General features: G+C 43.2%; 1 protein-coding gene across 1 annotated transcript in view; it reads right to left on the reverse strand.

The window, feature by feature from the left end:
- Niban1 (niban apoptosis regulator 1) overlaps nt 1-22,716 on the reverse strand; it is a 149,929-nt gene that overhangs the window by 64,461 nt on the left and 62,752 nt on the right. The window contains exons 2-5 of the mRNA XM_059280874.1: nt 15,672-15,802; nt 11,416-11,547; nt 7,989-8,103; nt 3,538-3,702 (exon numbers count right to left, since the gene is read on the reverse strand). Coding sequence (XP_059136857.1) covers nt 3,538-3,702; nt 7,989-8,103; nt 11,416-11,547; nt 15,672-15,802 — 543 coding nt within the window. The remainder of the gene's footprint in view (nt 1-3,537; nt 3,703-7,988; nt 8,104-11,415; nt 11,548-15,671; nt 15,803-22,716) is intronic.

The raw sequence follows: 22,716 nt of genomic DNA on the forward strand, positions 1-22,716 counted from the left end.
AAAGAAGCAGCCCATGTGGGATGGGCAGAAGCTGATATCAAGCACTCAAACATGTAGGACCCCGTTCTCAGCAGAGATGTACAGTGGCCCTAGAGTCAAGGGAGTGGTGACAACAGCAGACTGGGTCCTTTGGCTTGCTTGTGGCAGAAGAGGACAGTGGCAGCCCCTTCAGAGTTTCTGGCCCCAGTTACAGCCAGTGTTTTATGGCCCTTTTGAACAACCCTGGTAAATACAGTGAACTGGTAGCTTGAGAAACCCCTTAATGGCTTATTCAAGACCACACAATGAATAATAGGTAGAGACTTGGGACAGAAAAAGTGATTCAGTAAAAACAGTGGTACATTGTGCCATCAACTACAAGGGGAAAAAATCAGGGGGTGGGGCAAGATGGGAAAACCCCCATGAGCTCATTGGCCTGCAGCAACCAAGGACTGCTCTCTGTAACGCTATGGTGGCCCATGCCCAGTTGTCTGCACACAGACTCAGTGGGGGAACAAATGGTCTTTGGTTTGAAGAATATGCCACAGACCAGGGAACTATAACTGGACTTCATTGTCTTCGAGCCTTGACAACATCCTAGAGAGCAGAGCTGGGCTCTGAATTGGCTGAGATCTTCCATAAATGGTGTCTAAATGCAGGCTCCACATCATCCAAAACTCCCCAGAGAAATTCCTATTATGTACAAGGAATGGAGAATGCAGCAAGTCCCTTGACTGGGCAGAACTCACCCTCTGTTCAGTGCAGCTCTGTATTTCCTGGGTCCAGTGCCAGCTGTGTGTTCTTACTAGACCAAGACCCAAAGTGCAGAGGTTCTAAGTATACTGAAAACTAAGCTAGTCCCGGGAAGGCACAGGCATGATATTAAAAAGGGAATCGTTTTTATAAAGTCTCTAGTTAAGAGTCAATATTATGTTACCTGGAGTTGCTGTAGGAAAAGTTACATATTTTTTTAATTAGCTTCTATTGACATACACATTAAAACCAAGAGTTGGGAACTGGGTCAGCAGGTAAGGGCACTTGTTGCCAAGCCTGACAAAGTGAGTTTGGTCCCCAGAACCCACGTGGTGGCAGGAAAGAACTCCCACATGCATGCTCTGACACATACACATCCATGGACACACATCCACCATCCATCCACCCATAGATACATAACCAAGAACTGGCTGAGATGTAGCACCAGTGATGGTCAACTCTGTGGAACTGAGAATGTCAGGGAAACCTCCAAACATGAAAAAAAGTGTGTTATAAAGTCAGCTGCAGTGTGTGTGTGGTGGGGTACTTTTTACTATGACTCAGATCAAAACTCATCTGTTCAGAGATCTCCCCTGCAAAACAAACTTAAAATTCTGTACAAGGCTGGAGGTATTGCTCAAGACTTGACCAAGTGCTTACTTAGCATGTCCACAGCACTCCACATACGAGGGCTTCTTGACTTACTGTGGGGCAGCATCGCGAGACGCCCACCGTAAGTTGAAATTGCAGCTGATACACCTAACCTGCATCCCAGCTTAGCCTAGCCTGCCTTAGACAAGCTCAAATACTTACCTAACGCTACCCTTGAGTAAAACCATCAGCTGCAAAGCCTATTTTACAACCAAGTGTTAAATTCCTCCCGTACAGCGACAGAGGGTTGTTTCGTTGACTGGTAGACTATGAAACCACAAAACACAATACTCAAAATGCTCTGGTGACCGAGCAGAGAGGGCTCTTGTCAGCACCAGAGAAGGGCAGCACACTGCACACAGCCCGCCCAGTGGGTACCACTTTTGCACTCTCATGATCTACAAGATCCTTAAGTTAAGCTCTTTTGGGGTTGGGACCATCTGTTACACTTTTTCACTCGGCAGTGACTTCTAGCTACTCTCTACCACGTTAGCTTTGCTAGCTATCAAATTAGACTTGTGGCTGTGCTCCCTTCCTCCATCCCGTTTGCGTTCAGACTCCCAAAGAGAGCAAATGCTGCATTAGTCTACACTTGTACAGGGTTGGCACAGACTAAGCCCCTCTGTGACATTTGACTGCCTGCCTTTCTAACTGCCAAAGAACATAGCTCAGTTATCTGCAAGCCCAGACAAACTCGCATTCATATATAAAAAAAAAATGTCAAAGATGACACACTGGAATGAAAAATCCTTTTAAAATTTTTACTTACAGATGGATTAGTAAGTAAATCCATACCTAAAAGCAAAATAAAGCTATCTAAAGCTGTGCCACTTCAAGTGTGGCCAGTGACATCACTTGGAAGCTTGTTAGGAATGCAGAACCTGCCTCCCACCAATTGCATTGAATCGGACTGTCTTGGGCTCGAGCCGAAGCCCCTGTGTTTTAGATAAGTTTTAAGATGTGTTTTATCTTAAATCGCATGTGTGTATCTATGTGGGAGTATGTGCACATGGGTACAGGTGTCCACAGAGGCCAGGTGAGGGCATCAGATCTCCCTGGAGGTAGAGTTACAGGCAGTTGTGAGCTCCCCAAAGCGGGTGGTAGGAACTGACCTCTCGTCCTTTGCGAGAGTAGCAAGCACTCATAACCACCAAGCTGTCTCACTGGCCTTCAATCAGGTTCTCCCCACAGTTCTTACGCCCCTTCAAGTTTTAAGAACTGCCTCTGTGGTTTGGGTAAGTCCTGCTGAGGGCCGTGTGTTAAAGACTCAGTCCCCAGCTTTGGGCTTGTGGCAGTATTGTCAAGGGCAGCAACGGTTGGAGGTCTTGAAGCTGATTAAAAGGACCTTCCCTTGAAGCAGGTTATGGGACCCTAGCCCCCTCCTCTCTCCTGCTTCCCTCTTGATGAGATGTGCAGCCTCATCACAGGCCCAGAGCAACAGGGCCAGTCCACCACGGACAGCAACCTCCAAAACGTAAGACAAAATAAACCTTATCTGCCACAGCAATAGGAAGCTAACCAACATGACCGCTAATTGAAAAATAAGTATTAGACTACAATAAACCTTCTCACTGATCTTAACTGAATAACTCTTACACAGAAATAAACGAGGAAATAAATGAAAAAATGATAGAGATTATGGCTTTACCAGGGTCAACTGGCACATTCTTGCTGATGTATAATTAAAAGTACCAGGAAAGCTGGGCATGGTGGTACACGCTCATATAATCCCAGCGCTCAAGAGACTGAGGCAGGAAGTTATTGTGAGTTCAAGACTGGGCTGCACAGTGGGTATCAGAGCAGCTAGTATTACATAGCTAGACCCTGTATTCAAAATCAAACAATCCCCAAAACGAACACCCAACCAACATAAAAGCACCAGGGAAAAGGAGTAGGAAGAACAATATGATTGATGGAATGGCCAGGATAATGAATCACCAGAAAGCAGTCTAGAACAAGCCTGCACCCGCCAACATGATCTGCGCTCTGTTCCACCAAGACTTCGGGCTCCTTGTTTTCAAGGCTCACTGCCAATGGCTCCCCTTTCCTTCCCTAGGGCAATGCCCTCTGAGGCTCTAAGAATTATGGTAGCAGATGGCTGAGCGAGGCAGTTCAGAAAACGTGGCCACGAGGGAAGCAAGCTGCCGAGCCTACCGTGATTCAGGTGTCTGATGCAGTCATTAAGAAGAGCGCTGAACTTCTGCTGCTCAGCGGCCTCGTGGAAACAGAAGTAGCCATGCCTGAGGTAAGGCTGCCACAGGTACACCGGGAATGCCTTGGGCAGGACCACGAAGGGCTGAGAGTTCTTCTCACTGGAAGCTAGAATGGAAGCACAGAGAGCTTTAAAGCATGAGTCTTGTGTTTTAAATACTTCAGTCTGTGAAAGTATCCAGGGCAGATACAGGATAGCGAGGTGGTAGGGAAGTGGGGGTTTACCTCCTCTCCATCCTGCTGCCCACACAGTCTGTCCTTCCCACAGGTATTGTCTACTCTTCCACAGAGAGAGACAGACAGGCAACAGATCTTCCTCGGCTCCCTACTGTTGAAAGCATCTCCAAAGACCCACACGCAGAGCTCCCTTCGCCTGCATCTCGGGGCCTCACCCGCTCCTTGCAGGCTCTGGTTCCCCCAGGTTTCTTCCCCCTCTGTGGTAAAGCTGAGCAGCACTCGCTGGCTGCACAGCCTACTCCTCGCCTCACTTCTGTCTGACTCCTGCCACACCAGCTCCCGGACCCAATGGCTGAAGTCACGAATGTCACCGGGGCCACCAGCCCACGGCTTATCTACCCACTGTCCTTTTACTTTGGTCTGTGACATGTGTTGCTGCCGGCATCCAATTCTTCAGACAACATTCCCTCCCTGGTTGAATGTGCATCTCTCCTGGTTCTCATCCTGTCTATGTTCCCCCTCCCCAAAAGTGTCATCTCTTGCACCTATGGCTTCCTTCACCACGTCTCTCTCTCCATGTCAAGTGTTGGCACTTGTCCACTTGTGTGTTTGGTTCCACTCTACTTTTGGTCTTTACCCCTCCAAAGGGTGTCCATCCATTCCACAACTTAAAGTGATTCCCACAATCCTTATCACCTTTCTTCTTTCCCATCATGCCCTTTCAGAGAAAAATCATTTCACCTTTCACTAGGTGGTTCAAAGGTCACCTCCTCTGGTAAGCCTTCACTGGCACCTGCCAGCAAGACAGAACTATGTGATCTCTAATGTTCTCCGAAAATACGACAGTGGCCAGTTTCCATGCCTGGCCCCCACTGAGGAGGAAGGGTAGGTAGAAGAACCCTGCTTCTTGATTCTCGGGTACACCCTTCTCTGAAGAGTGGCTTCTAGAGGATGGAGCCACTTCTGACATAGCCTTTATATATATGTGTGTGTGTGTGTGTGTGTGTGTGTGTGTGTGTGTGTGTGTGTGTGTCTGAGGATATATGGAGTTGTAGAACCTAGAGGACATTCAACTTCATCATGTTGAATGAACAGATATGCTGTGTTGATCTAAAAAAGTTTAGAAGCCCTGAAAAGACAAGACTAGGAGGCTACAGGTCTAGCTCAATGGTAGAGTAGCTGCCCAATATCTGGGTTCAATTCTATCAGCACATGAGCAAACACAAACACACATGCGCACACACAAAGATATATAGATAGATATAGATAGAGATACAGATAGATATAGATATAGATATATAGATATAGATATAGATATAGATGTGAAGAGAGGTCTAACTATTTCTTCAAAATCAATCCCAGAAACTCATGTGAAACCATGCCTCTCTTCAGAAACCCTACCCAGCCTAATCCTTGCGTCCCTATCACATGACATCACATTGGTTAGAAGATCCAACTTCTTTCTACAGCCATGGGGAGCACACAGAAGGTACAGTGTGTCCTGTGAGCACAAATCTCTAGGAAAGGAAGGAAAGTGGAGCCCTCTAAGAGGCTGGAGCATGCTAGGCATACCAAGAAATGGATCAGAACCATAAGGGAAGCTTTCAGAACTAAGTCAGCTCTTGGAAAATGAATAATCCAAGATAAAATGAGATTTGGTTACAACAAGTACAGGAACCTGGTTTCCACGGTCCTGAAATCTAAAGGCAGGAGACAGAATGGCCTGGGAACACAGACTGAGCCCATAGTGCCGGTACAACACCCAGACCGTAAGAAGGAATCAACGTGTGTACACACAAATGAACGAACAGTTACACCCGGAAGAGACTCCCCCTTCCTGCAGTTGTGAGCTTCGTCTTAACGGAGCAGGAAGTTTTGAAGAATGAAAGCTTCACATACATTTCAGCCTCCCTTGGAGTATGGCAGTCCACTGTTCCTAAGCTATAGCCAATGGGAAATAACCTGAACTGCCATAGCAGACCTCCTGCAGGCATCCTTAAAGAAAGCAACTCCTCCTCCACCTCCTCCCCTTTTCTCCTTCTTGCAACATGGAAGGAGCCATTGCTCCAGTATCCATGCTGCTGTTAGAATAACAAGTGCTAATAAGCACCCAAACTTAAAAAAGGAGAAAGCCAGAAGAGCCCAAGTCCTTGACAAATACGTGGATCTGCCACACTAACCCTGGATTAGCACTCAAGTACTTTATATGAAGATAATAAAACCTTGCAGACTTAACTTGAATTTCATTGTGTGCAGCAAACCAGATTCTAACTAATAAAATGCCCAATGATTGACTCACAGTAGTAAAGCATGGGGACACTTTTGACAGATCACGCTGGCAGATCATGCCACAGAGAACATACACGACTCCATTAGTCTCCAATGCCTCCCCTCTAGCAATGTTAGCGCCTCCCTTTTTAAAGGTGTTTAAATTTGTTCTTATGGGTAGAAGTAGCATCGTGGGGTAAATCTGATTCATGTGGTTTATGAAGCAAGTCTTCATGTCCTTTCTAAGATGTCACAATTTCATACAAATGACTGACTCCCTATATTCAAAAGCTTCAGCAATCCCTACAAAATCAACTCCCTCTGACCTCTAGTTACCTCTCGTTAAACCTTCCATAACAGTTTCCTAGATTCCATCCATCTACATTTTTGTCTGAGTTGATTTACAAGAATATCACAAATGAGCTATTGTGGAATATTCTATTTTTAAAACTCAGCAGGCCACACCATACAATAAAAATAGTCACTGAAATGCTGTGTGTGAAGCCTTGGGCTATCTAGGCATGAGTCACACAAGCTTTATGCTTTTCATTCCTTCTGATATGATTTCATCAATAAATCTATAAGTGTATTGTCTGTTCTGACAGATTACATTGGAAAGTTCTGGAGAGAGTCTCAAGAATCAACATGCTGGTATTCTCATTTTTAGCTGCGGGTACACAGCCAACGTAGCAGACAGGTAGATGTTGGGAGAAAATTTCATGTATTTTCTAGGTAGTAAGCACATAAAACATTGCTTTAGCCTGAATTACTTAGTAATAATTTGATAATCTAGTTTTATGGTCCGTGTACTATCTATAATTGTATTATTAAAAACACCACACTAAGCAATCTACCCCAGACTAACAACTGATGGCATGATTATATAGTTCTCCATAAATTCTGATGAAATGATGATGCCTATTAATAAGATCCAGGGCTCTCTTCAAGAAAGCAAGTAATGAATGTGCGGGGTGATTTACATAAAGGCAGATGAAGTTATTATATTATGCACAGGTCATGAATTTCTATGAAATGCCCTATTTAGCCTATATAGTACCCGTCATTTTCTCCACATAAAAATAAGTGAAATGAATGAGAATCAAAGAATTTTAAAGCTGGAAAGAATCTTCCAAAAATTTCAAGATCACGGCTCCATTTTAAGGCAGAAGAAAGAGAAGCCAGACATGCTCTGAGCCTGCTACCCTGAAAACATCTGCTAAGCCTCACAGTGGGAGCTACATCCACATCCACACCCCCAGTTCTCAGCCCATGCTCTTTCTACAGCAGCACTCGGCATTATTTATAGACAGGTGAACAAAGGCAGTGCTTTCTTTTACTCCGTAGCTATGAGTTTCTGTAGCATTTCCTTAACATGGGCTTACTTTTCGACAAGTGAGAATATTTTATTGCATATCACTGTAAAAATGAGGTAATAATCCCTAACAGGTCAAGTCTTGCTTACTGAAAAATGAAATTGTACCTGCCGCACAGAATGCCTGACCTGTGTGTTTCTGCTGTCTTGAGTGTTATTATCAAGTTCTATAGTGTATCCCTAAAGCTCTAAGATACCTGACCGAGAACACACTTTCTAATGCCAGAAGCACAGTAACTGCCTGTGTGACTCAGTGGATGTGAAGTAATAGAAATGGTAAAATGTCAACCTAGAGTAAACAAATTCCATTATCTGGCTGACTGTGGAATGCCAGGGTTCAGCACAGGGTTTCCCCACCATAGCATTACTACTGGCACCTTAGGCCACTCATCTCTCTTTGGGGTTACCCTGAGAATTGTGTGTTGTTTAACAGAATTGCTGGTCTAAATGTCTATATCACTCACCTTCCAAGTCTCCAGACACTGCCCAATGCCCCTGGAAGGGGACTATTCTCCCTCACTGAGGACCGCTGCTCTAGCTACACAAAGTGAGTTCAGGGAAAGACAGGGGAACTCACCAATGGGGTCTGGGAAATGCTTATCAGATAAGAGATTATATTCCTCTTCTGAGGTTAAAACCTTGCCTCCTGCTGGAAGAATTCGGCTTTTAGGAACAGCTCCTCTCTGATAGGCCTAAAAAGAAGAGACATGAATGAATGATTTCCCCCAATACATATATTTTAAAAATGTCAGAAATCTTAAAAAAAAAAAAAAGACCAAACAAGTCCAGACACATATATCCGGTGATAGACATCCCCACACTATGTCATTTATTTAATTTTTTTTTTTTTTTTTGGTTTGCATTCTTGCTGCTTACAGGGTGGTATTTTTTTCTCTTCTGTTTGATGGTCACTCCCGGAATGGTAAACCAAAGTCCCTAATCTCAAGGAGACTCCCAGGAGGTGTTCTTAAATGGAAAAACGGAATATCAGTAACATCTATGTCTTTATCATGTTCACCACTTCAGATGCTGACATCTCTGACTCATTCTGATAACCACAAGGTTGGCAACCTTCTCTCTCTCTCTCTCTCTCTCTCTCTCTCTCTCTCTCTCTCTCTCTCTCTCTCACACACACACACACACACACTGCACGAAGTACTCAGCTGTCGTGGGCCACGTAAGATGCTGAGCGACACTGTGGAACATAACTGCAGTGATGGTTACCATAGAGTCTCACCAAAAACACAAAGATGTTGCCATAATAAACGCGCAGTCATTTGCCCTCAGATATGGCTGGATTGTTTGCAGTGAAGTCATTGGGACGGCAGTGCAGTTTTAGGACATCAGAAGACATTCTGGCTGGCAGATAAGACATTCTGCTGCCTGAGAAACCCAAATGAAATCCAGCGCCCTGCTAAGTGCCTAATCTGACACCCGACCCCCAGGGGCAAACAGAGGAGATGAAATGCAAGTGTGTGCATCCGATGGGCAGGCTGGTTGTCAAGACAAATTATTGAAAGCAGTAACTTGGGGGCTAGTTGAGAATTGAAACCAAGAAGCTGTGGGACCCAAAATCTAAAGTGTGCCCTTGGGAATAACTAAAATAACATTGATCTGGGCAACAAACTCAAAATAATAATAATACATTCTCCATCTGTAAGACAGTGCCTGGAGAGCCACAAACAAAACTTGTTTTAATTCTTGGAAGAACCACTAATCAGCTACTTAACCACTAACCAGCTACTTAAACACACTGGGGACCCAGAGTATAACAGAAGAATCATTCTTTGTATCGTTTTGAGATGATGTGAAGTAATTGATTCAGACAGGACTCAGCTGTGAATTTTGTTTGGGATTATAAGTTTCTAAACACATTGTATCATTTGGTCCTCAAGACGGCACTGTGAATTAGATATTATCTCCATTTTACAAGTGAGAAAACTAAAACTCACAGAGGCCCAATAATGTGCAATGACCGGGTGGTGACAGATTCTGGACTGATCCTTGCATCTACCACGTCCCCAGCAAATGTGAGGGAAATTGGGATGAACTATGAAATGAGAATGCTTTGGTGCCCCTGTGCTCACCACCAAATTGGGCTCTCAACAAAATAACAAGATATTAACAAATAATGTCTAACTCTTTCCAATGATTTATATTTGCTCTATGTACATTGATGTTTTACCTGCATGTATATCTGTGTGAAGGTGTCAGATCCCCTGGAACTGGAGTTACAGACAGTTGTGAGCTGCCATGTTGGTGCTGAGAATTGAACCCGGGTCCTCTGGAAGAGCAGCTGGTGCTCTCTCTAAACTGCTGAGCCATCTCTCCAGCCCCTAGTTAATGTCTAACTCTTACATGTGATTTTAAGAAATACTTCTATAAATTAACAAACAGGACCTTGTTATAATGTCCAGCAATGACAACAAATTATGTAGACTTTTCATTTAAATACCCAGGTGGTCTTGAGAACTATTTAATCATTATCGAATTGACTCATATCTTTATAACCTAAACAAATTACTTGAAAATAATGAGCAAAGAGAAGAAAGAATAAATTTCAAATTGAGGGAGAACATCTTTAAAAGTGAAAAAAGGAGGAAAACCACCAAAACTTAATTCACAAAGAAATTTCATTTACTGTTAAATGTGGGTGAAAAGCTCAATAAACCTGATAACAAGCTCTCTCAGTTAGTAGCAATCCTATCAGCATTTGCTCTGTGCTGGACTACACCATGGGCGGGTTATACTCTCCGTGCCTTGGTGTTTATTGATTTCGTTCTAAGGGGCTACACTTGCCATTCTGAGAAGAGAAAACTGAGCCTAGAGGAGATACATAACTTAGCTAAAGACATGTATCTGGTAACTGTCAAAGGTGTAATTCAAAGCCCATAATGTTAACTACCCACTGAGATATGGTACCTCACCTCAGCCTTCCAAGAGGACATTGTAGGAACTCTATGAAAAGCCTAATGTAATTTGTTACTGTTGTCTGTAACGTGTTGACAGTTGGGGCTGTGGATTGAATGAAATCCTAATATAGGTGAGCATTTCAGGGCACTTGAGACTGAGTCGGGACGAGAAATGCATATAGTATGGGGTTTCCAAGGACCTGCTGGGATCATTCGAGCTTACTCCTCAGTTCAGCTGAGGCTCGGGGACAGGCACTTGAGACTGAGTCTGGACGAGAAATGCATATAGTATGGGGTTTTCCAAGGATCTGCTGGGATCATTTGAGCTTACTCCTCAGTTCAGCTGAGGCTTGGGGACAGGTAAGTCTCTTGTCCATAGTTTACTTCTAGCCTCTGGCACAACTTGATCTAAACTTTAGATTTCCAAATTCACTGTTCAATGTCCTTCCTGCTCTAGCTGCACGTAACCTCTCCAGGAGGGAAGGAAGCAGAAACATTAAAATCTCAAGTCCTCCAAGTCTAGACGTGTTACACACCTGATCTCATTTTCCCCTTTGTACAGACAAGACAAATAATGAGGGAAAAGTCTAACTGAATAAAAATCCCTAAGTCTAAGTGGAATGAAGCATTCGGAGAGCTCTAAGTCTGTAGGAACCCCTGCAAATGCAGGCACCATCTCACCGAATAACTAACTCCTCAGCCACGTATCGTATGTGATGCTTCAGGTGGGAAGATACTGAGACACAGCAGAGGGAACAGCGGCAAGCCAGAGGCTGAGGAGACCCTTGGGGTTGAATGAATGATGACTGAAAATACTCCTACACCAAACACAGGTCACATAGCACAACCTATTCCCACACTCACCCGCCACCGCTTTTCCCAAGCCTGTCTTTCCCCTAGACTTCAAGCATGTGTCTAATCAACTACTATTCATTCAGATCCATATATTGGCATACAGTAGATATTCAACAAATATCTATTAACTGAGATGAATACCCAATCAATAAATTGCTAAAGCCAGGGCACGTCAATTAACACATCCAAAGTTTCAAGGAGATTGCAAGAACTGGTGGTAACATGGGCATAGCTTACCTCTTTGTTCTCATAGCTTTCCACAGCAAAATCATTTTTAACTACAACATATCTGTCCTTCCATTTCCTAATGTCTTCAGCAAACTGGGAGAGCTCAGCTTCATACAAAACAGTTCCTGGTTCCAATGGGGGCTGAAAGAAGATGAATACAATTAATTGTCACAAGAGATAATATACCTTACTAACACTACATTATTCATGATATTCAGGGAATAATTTAGGAAATTATGGTGTGCAGTGATCCTGAGGAAATTGTTACTTTCTTTTAGATATCACAAATCCCCCTTTCCTATTCCTTCAAAGAAAATGCAGACACTTGTTACATGGAATTTTTCTGACTTTTATTTCCCTCTATATGGATTAGGAATGAGAGCATATGGTAGAAAGACTATCTTTAGCATGCATGTGGCACTTAATATATGCTTGATAAACTGTAGGCAAGAATGAATGAGGCAGTGTAATGAGTTCCCATACAGCTGTCTACTGTAACCCACTGACATGCCTCAAGGTTACTTCTAGAATCAGACAGCTGTTCTCCTATTGTCCTAGCTTCGTTTCTGGTATGATAAAAATACCTTGACTTCCTAAAGTAACTTTAAGAATAAAAAGGTTGTTTGGCTCACAATTCCAGGCCACAGTCCATCACTTCAGGGAATTCAAGATAGTAATTCAAACAGTCACATCAAATCCAGTCAAGAGCAAAGAGAATAAGTACATGGATTCTTGCTTGCTTGCTTGCTTGACTGACTGACTGACTGAATGATTGATTGCTCTCTCTTGCATAGCTCAATGGTGCTGCCCACAATGGGAGGCTGGGTCTTCCCATATCAATCAACAACTAAGACAATTTCCCAGAACCATAACGTAGTGGTTTGAATGAGAATGACCCCATAAGCTCATATGTTTGAATACTTGGTCCCAGATTGGTGGAACTGCTTTGGAAGGATTAGGAGGTGTGGCCTTGTTGGAGGAAGCATGTGGCATTGAAGTGTATTGGAGGGGAGGAGAGCTTTGAGATTTCAAAAGACTTGCACCATTCCAAGTCTCTCTCATTCTCTGCCTATGGCTGTATCTCAAGACTTGAGCTCTTAGCTACTGCTCTAACACCATGCCTACCTGCCTGCTGCCATTCTGCCTGCCATGATGGTCATGGACTCTAGCCCTGTGGAACTGTGAGACCCAAACAAACTCTTCTATAATTTGCTTTGGTCATGGTGTGTTATTGCAATAATAGGAAAGTACCCAAGACACATGTCCACAGGCCAACTTGATGCAGATAATTCCCCATTAAGTGTCTCTTCCCAAGTGATTCTAATGTATCAAACTGACGGTTCTGCCAGAGGTGGTGACAAGGGCCTTTAATCCCAGTACTTGGGAGGCAGAGGTGGGTGGATCGCTATGAGTTCCAGGATAGCCAGAGAGACCCTGACCCAAACAAATAATGAATGACAGTTCAGTCAAAGCAACCTTCTATACATCTCATCTTCTCCAAAAGCAGTGGTGACCTAGGCTATGAACACTTTACCCATCTGCCTGCTTTTTAAGGAGTGCATGTTTGGCTGAAGAACAAGGCAAGCCAGCAGCAATCAGTTCTACCTCTTGTATTCATGAGCATCTCTCATCAACCTTGATACATGTGCTGTAGAGGAGCTTCTGTTGGTCCTCATTAGGTCCTTATTGAGTTTTCTGTATAAGGAGAACACTTACCCTACTTTGCTACACAATTTCCATGTTATTGTAAAATATAGGAATGTGCCTCTTGTCTTACCTGTCACTGGCGTTACATTGATTTCTCCCTGCTAAACAAACATGCTGCCTTCAAAATTTATCACTATACTTTAAAGCAAGAAAATTATAGGATTCAGATGGAGGAGACAGGTCTATTTCTTTTAAGACTCATCTAAGGGAGAAAATAAATTCCATTCCAAATTCCAGGGCTTAAAGACTGTCCTGACAGATAATGAGGCAACCTCCTATCTCGCCTCATTAAAAGATAAAAAGGACCTTTAAATGAGGCTGAAAGCAACTTTATAGTCCTTCTATGCAGCTTTCCTCAAACCTGGGCCACTTAATCAAAACTGTGGTCTCCTGCTAGACTTACTGTGTCTGAGTTTCTAGATTCAGGGAACAGAATTTACATTGGTTTTTTGCTTAAGGCAGGAGTCTGTTGCCCAGGCTGGTCCCCCTTTAAATTTATTTACGTATATAAGTGTTTCATGTGTGTGTGTCTGTGTGTGTGTCTGTGTGTGTGTGTGTGTGTGTGTGTGTGTGTGTGTGTGTCTGTGTCTGTGTCTGTGCATATGCACCACGTGTGTGCTTAGCACCCACAAAGGACAGAAGAGCATCAGATCCTTGGGAACTTGGGCTCTGGAGTTGTGAATTGTGTGAGTCACCATGTGGTGCTTGGAACCCAAGTCTTCTGAAAGAGCAACAGGTGCTCTTAATTGCTGAGCATCTCTCTAGCTCCAGAATGTGCATCCTTAACATGCTCCCTAAATTCTGAGACTCTTTTGTGGGATCTGCATGCTGTTAAATTCTCAGGTTAACTCCTCATCCTCTCAGCAGTCACTGGCCCATTCGTCACTCATTCTCTCTTGACTCATTTTTCCTACTCCTCAGGGTGTTCCTTCTTAGTGTTTTTGTCCGGACTCTCGCCTCTTCAGGGTCTGCAAATGTTGCTGAGGCTGGCGCTTCTTCCCTCTGTCTCCATCCTTCCTCCATCATACCTCAGGATATTGCTCTTGGTTATAAACTAACAATCCCAGCCTCCAACTGTCTCCTGGGCTGCAGGTCAGAACAACCAACCACCTGGTCAACATAACCACAATGCATGTAAAAATCATCACCACCACCACTATCGCCACCGCTGCCATCACCACCACCATCATGACCACCACCATCATCATCACCACCATCATCATCTTCACCATCTCAGGGGCTAGAGAGCTGGCTCAGTGGTTAAGAGTGCTTGCTGCTCTTGCAGAGGATCCAAATTCAGTTCCCAGCACCCACACCAGGTGACTCACAACCACCTGTAACTCCAGCTCTAGGGAACCTAACACCATTTCTGGACTCCCTAAGGCATCTGCACATACACACACACACACACACACACACACACACACACACACACTTAAAATTCTGTGTCGATCTATGTGGTAATTTGAATGAAAATGGCCCCCATGGAGAGTGTCACTATTAGGAGGTGTGTCTTTGTTGGGGTAGGTACAGCCTTCTTGGAGGAAGTATGTCTCAGTCTTTTTCCTGCGGCCTGCAGGATGTAGAACTCTCAGCTCCTTCTCCAGTACCATGTCTGCCTGCATGCTGCCATGCTTCCCATAATGACGATAATGGACTAAACCTCTGAACTGTAAGCCAGCCCCAATTAAATGTTTTCCTTTATAAGAGTTGCTGTGGTCATGGTGTTTCTTCACGGCCATAGAAACCCTGACTAAAACACTCTATATACTGTGCCCTGTCCTGGAACTTCCCATCACACTTAACATCAAGCCCTTACAATAGACCTACAGTCTCTGGTCCCTACCGGTCTCCATGCAGTCCCTGCCCACCACTCTCCCTCACTCACAGAGCTCCCAGCAGGCTGGTAATCTCAGGACTGAAGGTCTCCCCACTTCCTGCTCCCTCTTCTTAGGATGCTCTTTCCACAGCTATTTACTGTCTCTTCCTATTTTACCATCAGATGCAATGCCATCTCTACAGAAGGCTCCTTCCCAACCAACTTCCCCCAAAGGAGACTCCTGCTTCACACTTTTCTCTGTAGCTTCTAGCATTACCTCACCATCACCTGCTGTCAGCTTCTCCCATTGTTTATTGTCTGTCTCCTACATTGGAACACAAACTCCAGGAAGGTAGGGAGTTTGTTTTGAAACACACATACCAGATCAAAGACAATTCAGAGGAAATCGTGTTTGATCGTTGACCAAAACAAACCTAATCACGATTTTTTTTTTTTAAACTGAACTTCACAACAGCAAGCTAAATTTCCTGGTATCAAAACATCAATGAAAAAAATATATAATGAGATTTAAACCCTTCTAGCTTTGTTTTCATATAAATCATACAATAATCAAGAAATCATATATATTCTCATATCAAGATGGTATTTTTTTAATTAATTTAAGCATAAAATGATTTTAGTGTTGTTTGAAAAACTGTAATTTGAATAATGGAAATATTAGCATCTCTATCCCTTTCTCCAGTGAGGGGAAGATGCAAATCAAATGTCCTTGGATTACCTTGGTCTTCAGGAATTGTGACGTTAAATCCCTTTGCTGTTCCACCTCACTGCGCACATGATTACAGAAAGCCACAGAGAACTGGCGGCTGTAGTAGGGACTGAAGTTTTTGATAGAAGCCTCAGTTTTTCCTGGAAAAATACAAAAATCAGAATTATGAAATGTGGCATGCCTCACAGAACACACATCAAACTACTTTGAATTATCCCCTCCCCACACACACACACCCTGTCATCTCCCAAACACCGCTGTTGACTGGGGTACCAGGGTTTGTTACCAGCCTGTATCCCCTGGGAATGTTGCTACCTGCTGCACCTGCTTTGAACTCCATCTCATCTTCTAGCATCGCCCTGAAGAGCCCAGAGTCCCCAGGGACCATTTGGAAGTAAGAGAAGTCTTCTTCAGTGTACATTTTACTCTCTCTGCTATGACCGTAAGAGTAATCTATCTTGCTTCCTATCCAGGCTGGCTTGCTGTTTATTCTCCTACATAACAGTAATCCCAGAGTCCACCCTTCCAAACTCTGTATATCCAACTCTCCTTTTTCTTCAGCACCTGAAAGTTGAGCCTCTAGTCTTTTTGCCTCCACAGCCCTGGATGAAAACACAACACTGAGGTGGGAAGATGGCTCAGTTGGTCAAGGGCTGGTTATGCAAGCCAAAGACCTGAGTCTAGATCCCAACATCCATGTGAAAATCTTGGCGATGGGGAGATGGAGACAGGGGGATCCAGGGACTTGCTGGCCAGGGGATGAGCTAAATCAGTGAGATTCAGGTTCAGTGAGAGACCCTGACTCAAAAAAACAAAGTGAAGAGCGACTGAGGACATCCCTTGTCATCAGCCTCTGGCCCCCACACACTTACTGTATGTGCACACACACCAAGAGGGAGGCTTGGGAGGGAGGGAGGGAGGGAGGGAGGGAGGGAGGGGGAGGGGGAGAGAGAGAGGGAGGATGGGGAGAGAGAGAGACGTGCTCTTATTCTCCTAGTTTAGGAGACTTTTGTGATACAAAGTGTCATATGATTGCCATGAGGTAGAAGGAGGAACTGATTTAAAAGTCTAGAGGTCTGGACTATGAGCCCTATTCTGACTGTGTTAGAAATCACCATCTAACCTCAGCCAACTCCCTCAGCTCTGCAGACCTACTGTCCCTGATACTGAAGGGAGGTAGACTTGGGTCCACATTGTTCTTTGAGTTCAAGTGACTCTGGGTGACTCTGAAGCATAATCCTGAAGGTACAGCTACATTATCACACTAACCAGCAAGGATACTTTGGTCTCTTGGTAACAGGTGTGAAATTTGCTGTCAACCACATAGGACCTGGAGTTGGAGGAATCGAAACATTTCCAAGCCTTGCTTGGCATGGGGGAGTACAGAAGAAGGAAGAGTGAAAAGTGTTCTGAACCAGATTAGAAAGCCTCTTGGCATCCGGTACTTCTTTCCAAGTATCAAGATTGATTTCACCATCTATTCAGACAAGCAGTTACAACATGGAATAGGTAGCTTGAGGGAAAATAAACCAGAGATAACTTTTCCAAAATAGTTTTAAATACTTCACGAGAGGCTTGGCTTCACTTCTGTTTTTCAAATCTGATATTTTAGCTGACAGATAAATATTAAAATATAACTTGCTGGCAAGATTTGCACAGAGCTATTATGCATGTAAAATTTCAGAAATAAATGAAGAATCTGAGTCATGTATATAGAGATGCTCAGTAGGAGAACCTTGAATCCCATAGCTGTCTGGTTGTATGCCTATGAAATCACAGCTAAACACCCATGTGTTCAAATACCCTCTACAGACAGAGACGCCTACTTTTGCTTGGGCATTTTTTGTTCTTAAAATGTGTATGAGAAAAGAGAGTTCTTTTGTATTCCCTTAATAAAATGACATTTATGGGTTATATTTATGGGCTTTAGTAATTATTACTTGTAAGGTCCTTTGAGACCCACTAATAATAGATTCTGTAGAAATGCAAATAAAAGCCCCTATAATTTGAATCAGGCATGCTTTTGCTTGCTCCCTGAGTTTATGGTATTACAATTAATCAGTATTTGCATAATACTTTAATATACTCGGGCTTAATAAGCATCTAATTGGTTATTATTTTATTAGCTTTTATTACAACACGTAAGTAGTAATCCTATATCCTTGTCTATAATTTTCTTACATAGGAGTGGGACATCTTTGAGGATTCCCACAATGAGAGTGAGTCTCACTTTATAGAAACATGTCAATGATGAGCAACATTTGCCCTTTAATTCCAGGCAAGCCCTGTTTGGTCTGTCTGAAGAGTGCCATGCTAATTGTTGATGCTAATTTTTGCTCTCCTCCAAGCACGCTAATGAAATGAAAGGAGGTGGCTGTCCTTTTATGATGACTTCTGTGAAGCTATTAAAGCTGATTTCCTACTACCTCACCAAGCCTCCTGCAGGGATCCCCTACTCCTACCAAGATGCCTCAATGCCACCCCTCCCAACATATGAAAAAAATGTCTCTGGGATTTGAACATCTGCACACGGCATCATCAACACACCACCACCAAGTCACACTTACAAAGAAAAGATTGCAGATTTCTTGCATTCTCTTAATGACTGGTTCAAATGTAAATAAGTCAGCTAATAGCATCGCAAGATCCAAGAAGAGAAGAAACCAAAGCTGATATCCAAATGCATCTAGACATTAGATTAAACTTGTCTAGACCTACATAGGAGCACCCAGTGTAAAAACTTTGCTGTGGGATGTTCTATATGTCAAATATGTTGCTCTGATTGGTTAGTATATAAAACACTGATTGGCCAGTAGCCAGGCAGGAAGGATAGGTGGGAGACAAGCAGAGAAGAGAATTCTGGGAAGTGGAAGGCTGAGTCAGAGAGACACTGCCAGCCGCCACCAGGACAAGCAGCATGTAAAGATGCCGGTAAGCCACGAGCCATGTGGCAAGGTATAGATTAATAGAAATGGATTAGTTTAAGATATAAGAACAGTTAGCAAGAAGCCTGCCACGGCCATACAGTTTGTAAGCAATATGTCTCTGTGTTTACTTGGTTGGGTCTGAGTGGCTGTGGGACTGGCGGGTGAGAGAGATTTGTCCTGACTGTGGGCCAGGAAGGAAAACTCTAGCTACAGATAAAAGCAAAGTCTGGGGTTGAGACAAAATACCAGTGTGGCAGTAAGACTCTGGAGTCAGATAGAGCTGGGCTTAAGTATTTCTGCCAATTGCTGGCTACGTGACCTCCTAGGAGTTACCTTTTCCTCCTTCTCATGTGAAAAACGGTAGTGGCTTCACCGAATTATTGTAACGATCACACAAAATAACTCAGTAAAGTACTTGGTGCCGTTGCTGACACACAGTTAACTGAAAGTGACTAACTGTTGGGGATGCTGGTAGTGATGAAGCCCCTAGCCAAGTACCAGGAGAGAGTCTTCAGTCTGAACTAATGAATTAAGAAAAAAATAAAAAGCAATGTGTCTACTGTACTGTTGAGTGGACACAACTTGGCTTGCAGAATTGAGAATAGCAAGCCTCAAACAAATAGTACCCACATTCCCATAGATGTTTTAGCTTAGGGTGCCCTCCGTGTATCCGAGGTAAAAATCAACTACATAATGCCAGGTGTAGTGGTGCATGCCTGTAAGTACAGCACTTAGCTGTCCAATGTCAATAAGGGCTAAATAGTGAGGCCCTGTCTGAAAAGGAAAAACTAAATTGAAAAAAAAAAAATCCCAGTTCCATAAAACATCAGCATCAATCAACTGAAGACAAAAGCATAGTCCGTATCTGTGACATTGAGCCCCAGTCCTCCTGTCTAAAATACAGATAAAGAGGAACCCCAGCACAGGATTTTATGAGGAGTAAGTGAATTACTACACATGTTAAAAAAGGTATCTGGAACAGAACCTGACCATTGATTAACTGATACATTTTAAGTATTATTTAGTATTTCTTTGTGAAAACATTCAAGTAAGTGGATCAGCCCATAAGCGCCCCTAAAAATAAACTGTGGAAAATAGCTCACTTTCCAGTTTTCAAGATTCCAGAGTATTGGACCTCCCTCATCGCCCTGCCCCCCAATTCAGTGTGATATCCTCCTTTCTGAAAGTGTCGTAAGCCACATTGCGTGGGCTTCCAGCACAAGGAGGCCAATGGGTCATAGAAAGTCGGGACACAGCGGAAGGGCTTGTTCTCCATTTGGAATATCAACACTTTTGACACAGGCACAATTCTGCTAATCCTACTCGGTGGCTCCAGCCTGTGCTGAGCATCATATTGCAACAATTTACTCCTTCAGTGCAAAAAAAAAAAAGGCCTATTCCACAGCTCTAGCCACAAAGCTTAGCTTTGCCTTGGCTTTCTACCCAAAAGGCATTTGTGGGCCTTTCCAAAACCATTTCATACACAGAAACTCAAAATCTCAGTGCCCATTCAATTCCCTTCTCTCTGACTCCTAGGTTCAATCAGATCCTGTCACTTTTATTTCTACACTATTTTGAGTTTTATTTTTTTTTTATTTATGTATCTTTGTGTGAGTATATGCCATGTGTGTACAGGTGCTCACAGAGACCAGTAGAGGGCACCAGATCCCCTGGAGCTGCAGTTTAGACAGTTTATCAGCTTCATGGTATGGGTGCTGGGACCTGAACTCAGGTCCTCTGAAGGGCAGTGAGTGCTCTTAACTGCTGAGCCATCTCTCCAGCCCCTTTACACTATTTCTTGAACCCATCCCCTTTTCCCCACTTCAACCCCCATGTCATCTGTCGAGCCTTTGTTAATTCTCAACCTCATCAGAATCTCTTAATTTGCTCTGTGCAAGAAGCTCAGAAAGGTTAAATCCTTAGCTCTCTGCTCTAAAACATGAACAAAAAATACGCAGAGCAGAAAAGGGGAATTCTGGGATGGAGACACAGATCCCTAAAGAATGTGGAGACACTTCGTTCATGGAGTAGCAGCAGACTCTAAGAAGGGCTAGGGTCTAGAATGATGGGACAGGAGAGATAAAGACAATAGAGCCCCTGGGACCCGTTCATGCTAAACTGAGGAGAACCGTCTCCTGGCATTGAGACAATTGGGACATTCTTTTGAAGGATGGAAGGGACAGACCTTGTTGGTTACAAAGGTCACAGATCTCTGGGTCCTGGCCTGCCAAGCTCCAGTGACATGGAGCTGTCATCACACCACGTCACTTCTTGTGTGTGTGACATCCCTCAACAGCTCCCACTTCCTGTAACTTCCCCGTCCGCCACTGAAGGAACCCAACGCACCCGTCTTACAGCATAGTACTTCCACACATTTCATCCTTGCCCAGCGCAAACTATTCCATCGTTCATTTTCACACTCTTCAAGCCCACAGGCTGATGCCAGCCCCAAACGGACCCTTTTCAGATCCAGCCAGTTGGAAACAATCTCACCACCTTTAGCATTCTGCCACTTTTGCTACAACTGTGTAAATATGGCTTATCTCTCCTCCAAGGGCATACTGTATTTGTACACTCAACACATACTTGGGAAAATGGATGGGAGAACAGCTGAGTAAATATTCAAGACTACAGAAAATCACAATGCATAATAATAATAACGATGAAACCCCTGATAGAATCCCAGGAAGGAAGGTCTGGGGCTTGATTACTTTAGGTATGCATCCATGAAGCCCCATGCGTATTTGTTTACAGAAATCTGAACCTTACAGGTTAATTCCTTTTAAGATTTTAAATAAGTTTTGCCCACGAAAATGTTTGAAATGATTAACAATTACTTCTTGGTTTGTTTGATTTGATCATTCTAAAAAGATGGAAAACATGTAACAGGCTGGCTGAAATTTATATGAAGTCTCAAGAATCTGAATTTGCGTGTTTTCTCATTCCAGAACAGTGGTTCCCAATCAGTGGGTTACAAGCCCTTTGGGGGTCGAAAGACCCTTTCACAGGGGTTGCCTAAGACCATCGGAAAACACAGATATTTACATTTACAATTCATAATAGTATCAAAATTACAGTTATAAAGTAGCAAAGAAAATAATTTTATGGTTGGGGGTCACCACAACATGAGGAACTGTATTAAAGGGTCGCAGCATTAGGAAAGTTGAGAACCACTGGTCTAGAAGGTTCTTTGAAAGATAGTACCCACAGCCACAATGGTTCACTCAAATCCGTTTCCCAGTTCCTTGGTCTCCGCTCTATCATACTGCTCATGTGTTTATGGTAGATTAGTCTTTGTTCCCCATTATTCCTGCTGTTACTTCGGGAACTATAAATATGCTAAAATCTGAAATCCTCTCAAAGGGGGAGGTTCCTCTATTTCAATTCCTTTTAGAAAACTAGCTCATAAGAAAAAAGATACAAGAAATTTAAACACGATTGTGTCGTGAAACACAAAACAATTCCAACACTAATTTTGTTGAATTCCTTCCTAATCTTTTAAAATTATAGTACAGTTTTTATCCAGTGTTATTTAGTTACCAATTGATCTGTGACTTTTCCTGTAACATGGGAAAAGAATCATTGTTTTTAAGATGTTAGTTTTCAATTATGAAGGATAAAAACATAGATATCAAAAAAAACTTTGAACAAGATGGCTATTTCACTGGGAACTGAGGTGAGCCACAGAATAGAAAGAAGACTAAGTGGTACAGTTTCTTAAGATCTGCTAACGTTGCAGGTGATAAACAAGAAAAATGCCTCCAAAAATTTCGATAATTTTAAGATATAATATATGCCAATGTGTATTTCTCCTGGGTTTCTAAAATTGTAGAGATTTATAAGTCCTCATGAATTACAGCATCAGCCATGATCTTGAGTTGCTAAGCACCATAACTTTACACCTTAGGGTGGAAAATTGGAAATCCCAATTCACAATACAGAGGTGCAGAAATCTAATTACATACAATGATGCCCAAGGACTCTCTTTCTTCAAGTAAATGCCTTAGAGAATGAGGATAAATTGGATTCTCCATAATTGAAGTAAAGACAGGGAGGGAGGAAGGGGAGGGAGGGAAAGGGAGCGTGTGGGGGGAGAGAATGAGAACACATTTATTACTGGTGCTAGG

This window comes from Peromyscus eremicus, chromosome 15 (genome assembly GCF_949786415.1).
Source record: "Peromyscus eremicus chromosome 15, PerEre_H2_v1, whole genome shotgun sequence".
In the NCBI taxonomy this organism is placed as follows: domain Eukaryota; kingdom Metazoa; phylum Chordata; class Mammalia; order Rodentia; family Cricetidae; genus Peromyscus; species Peromyscus eremicus.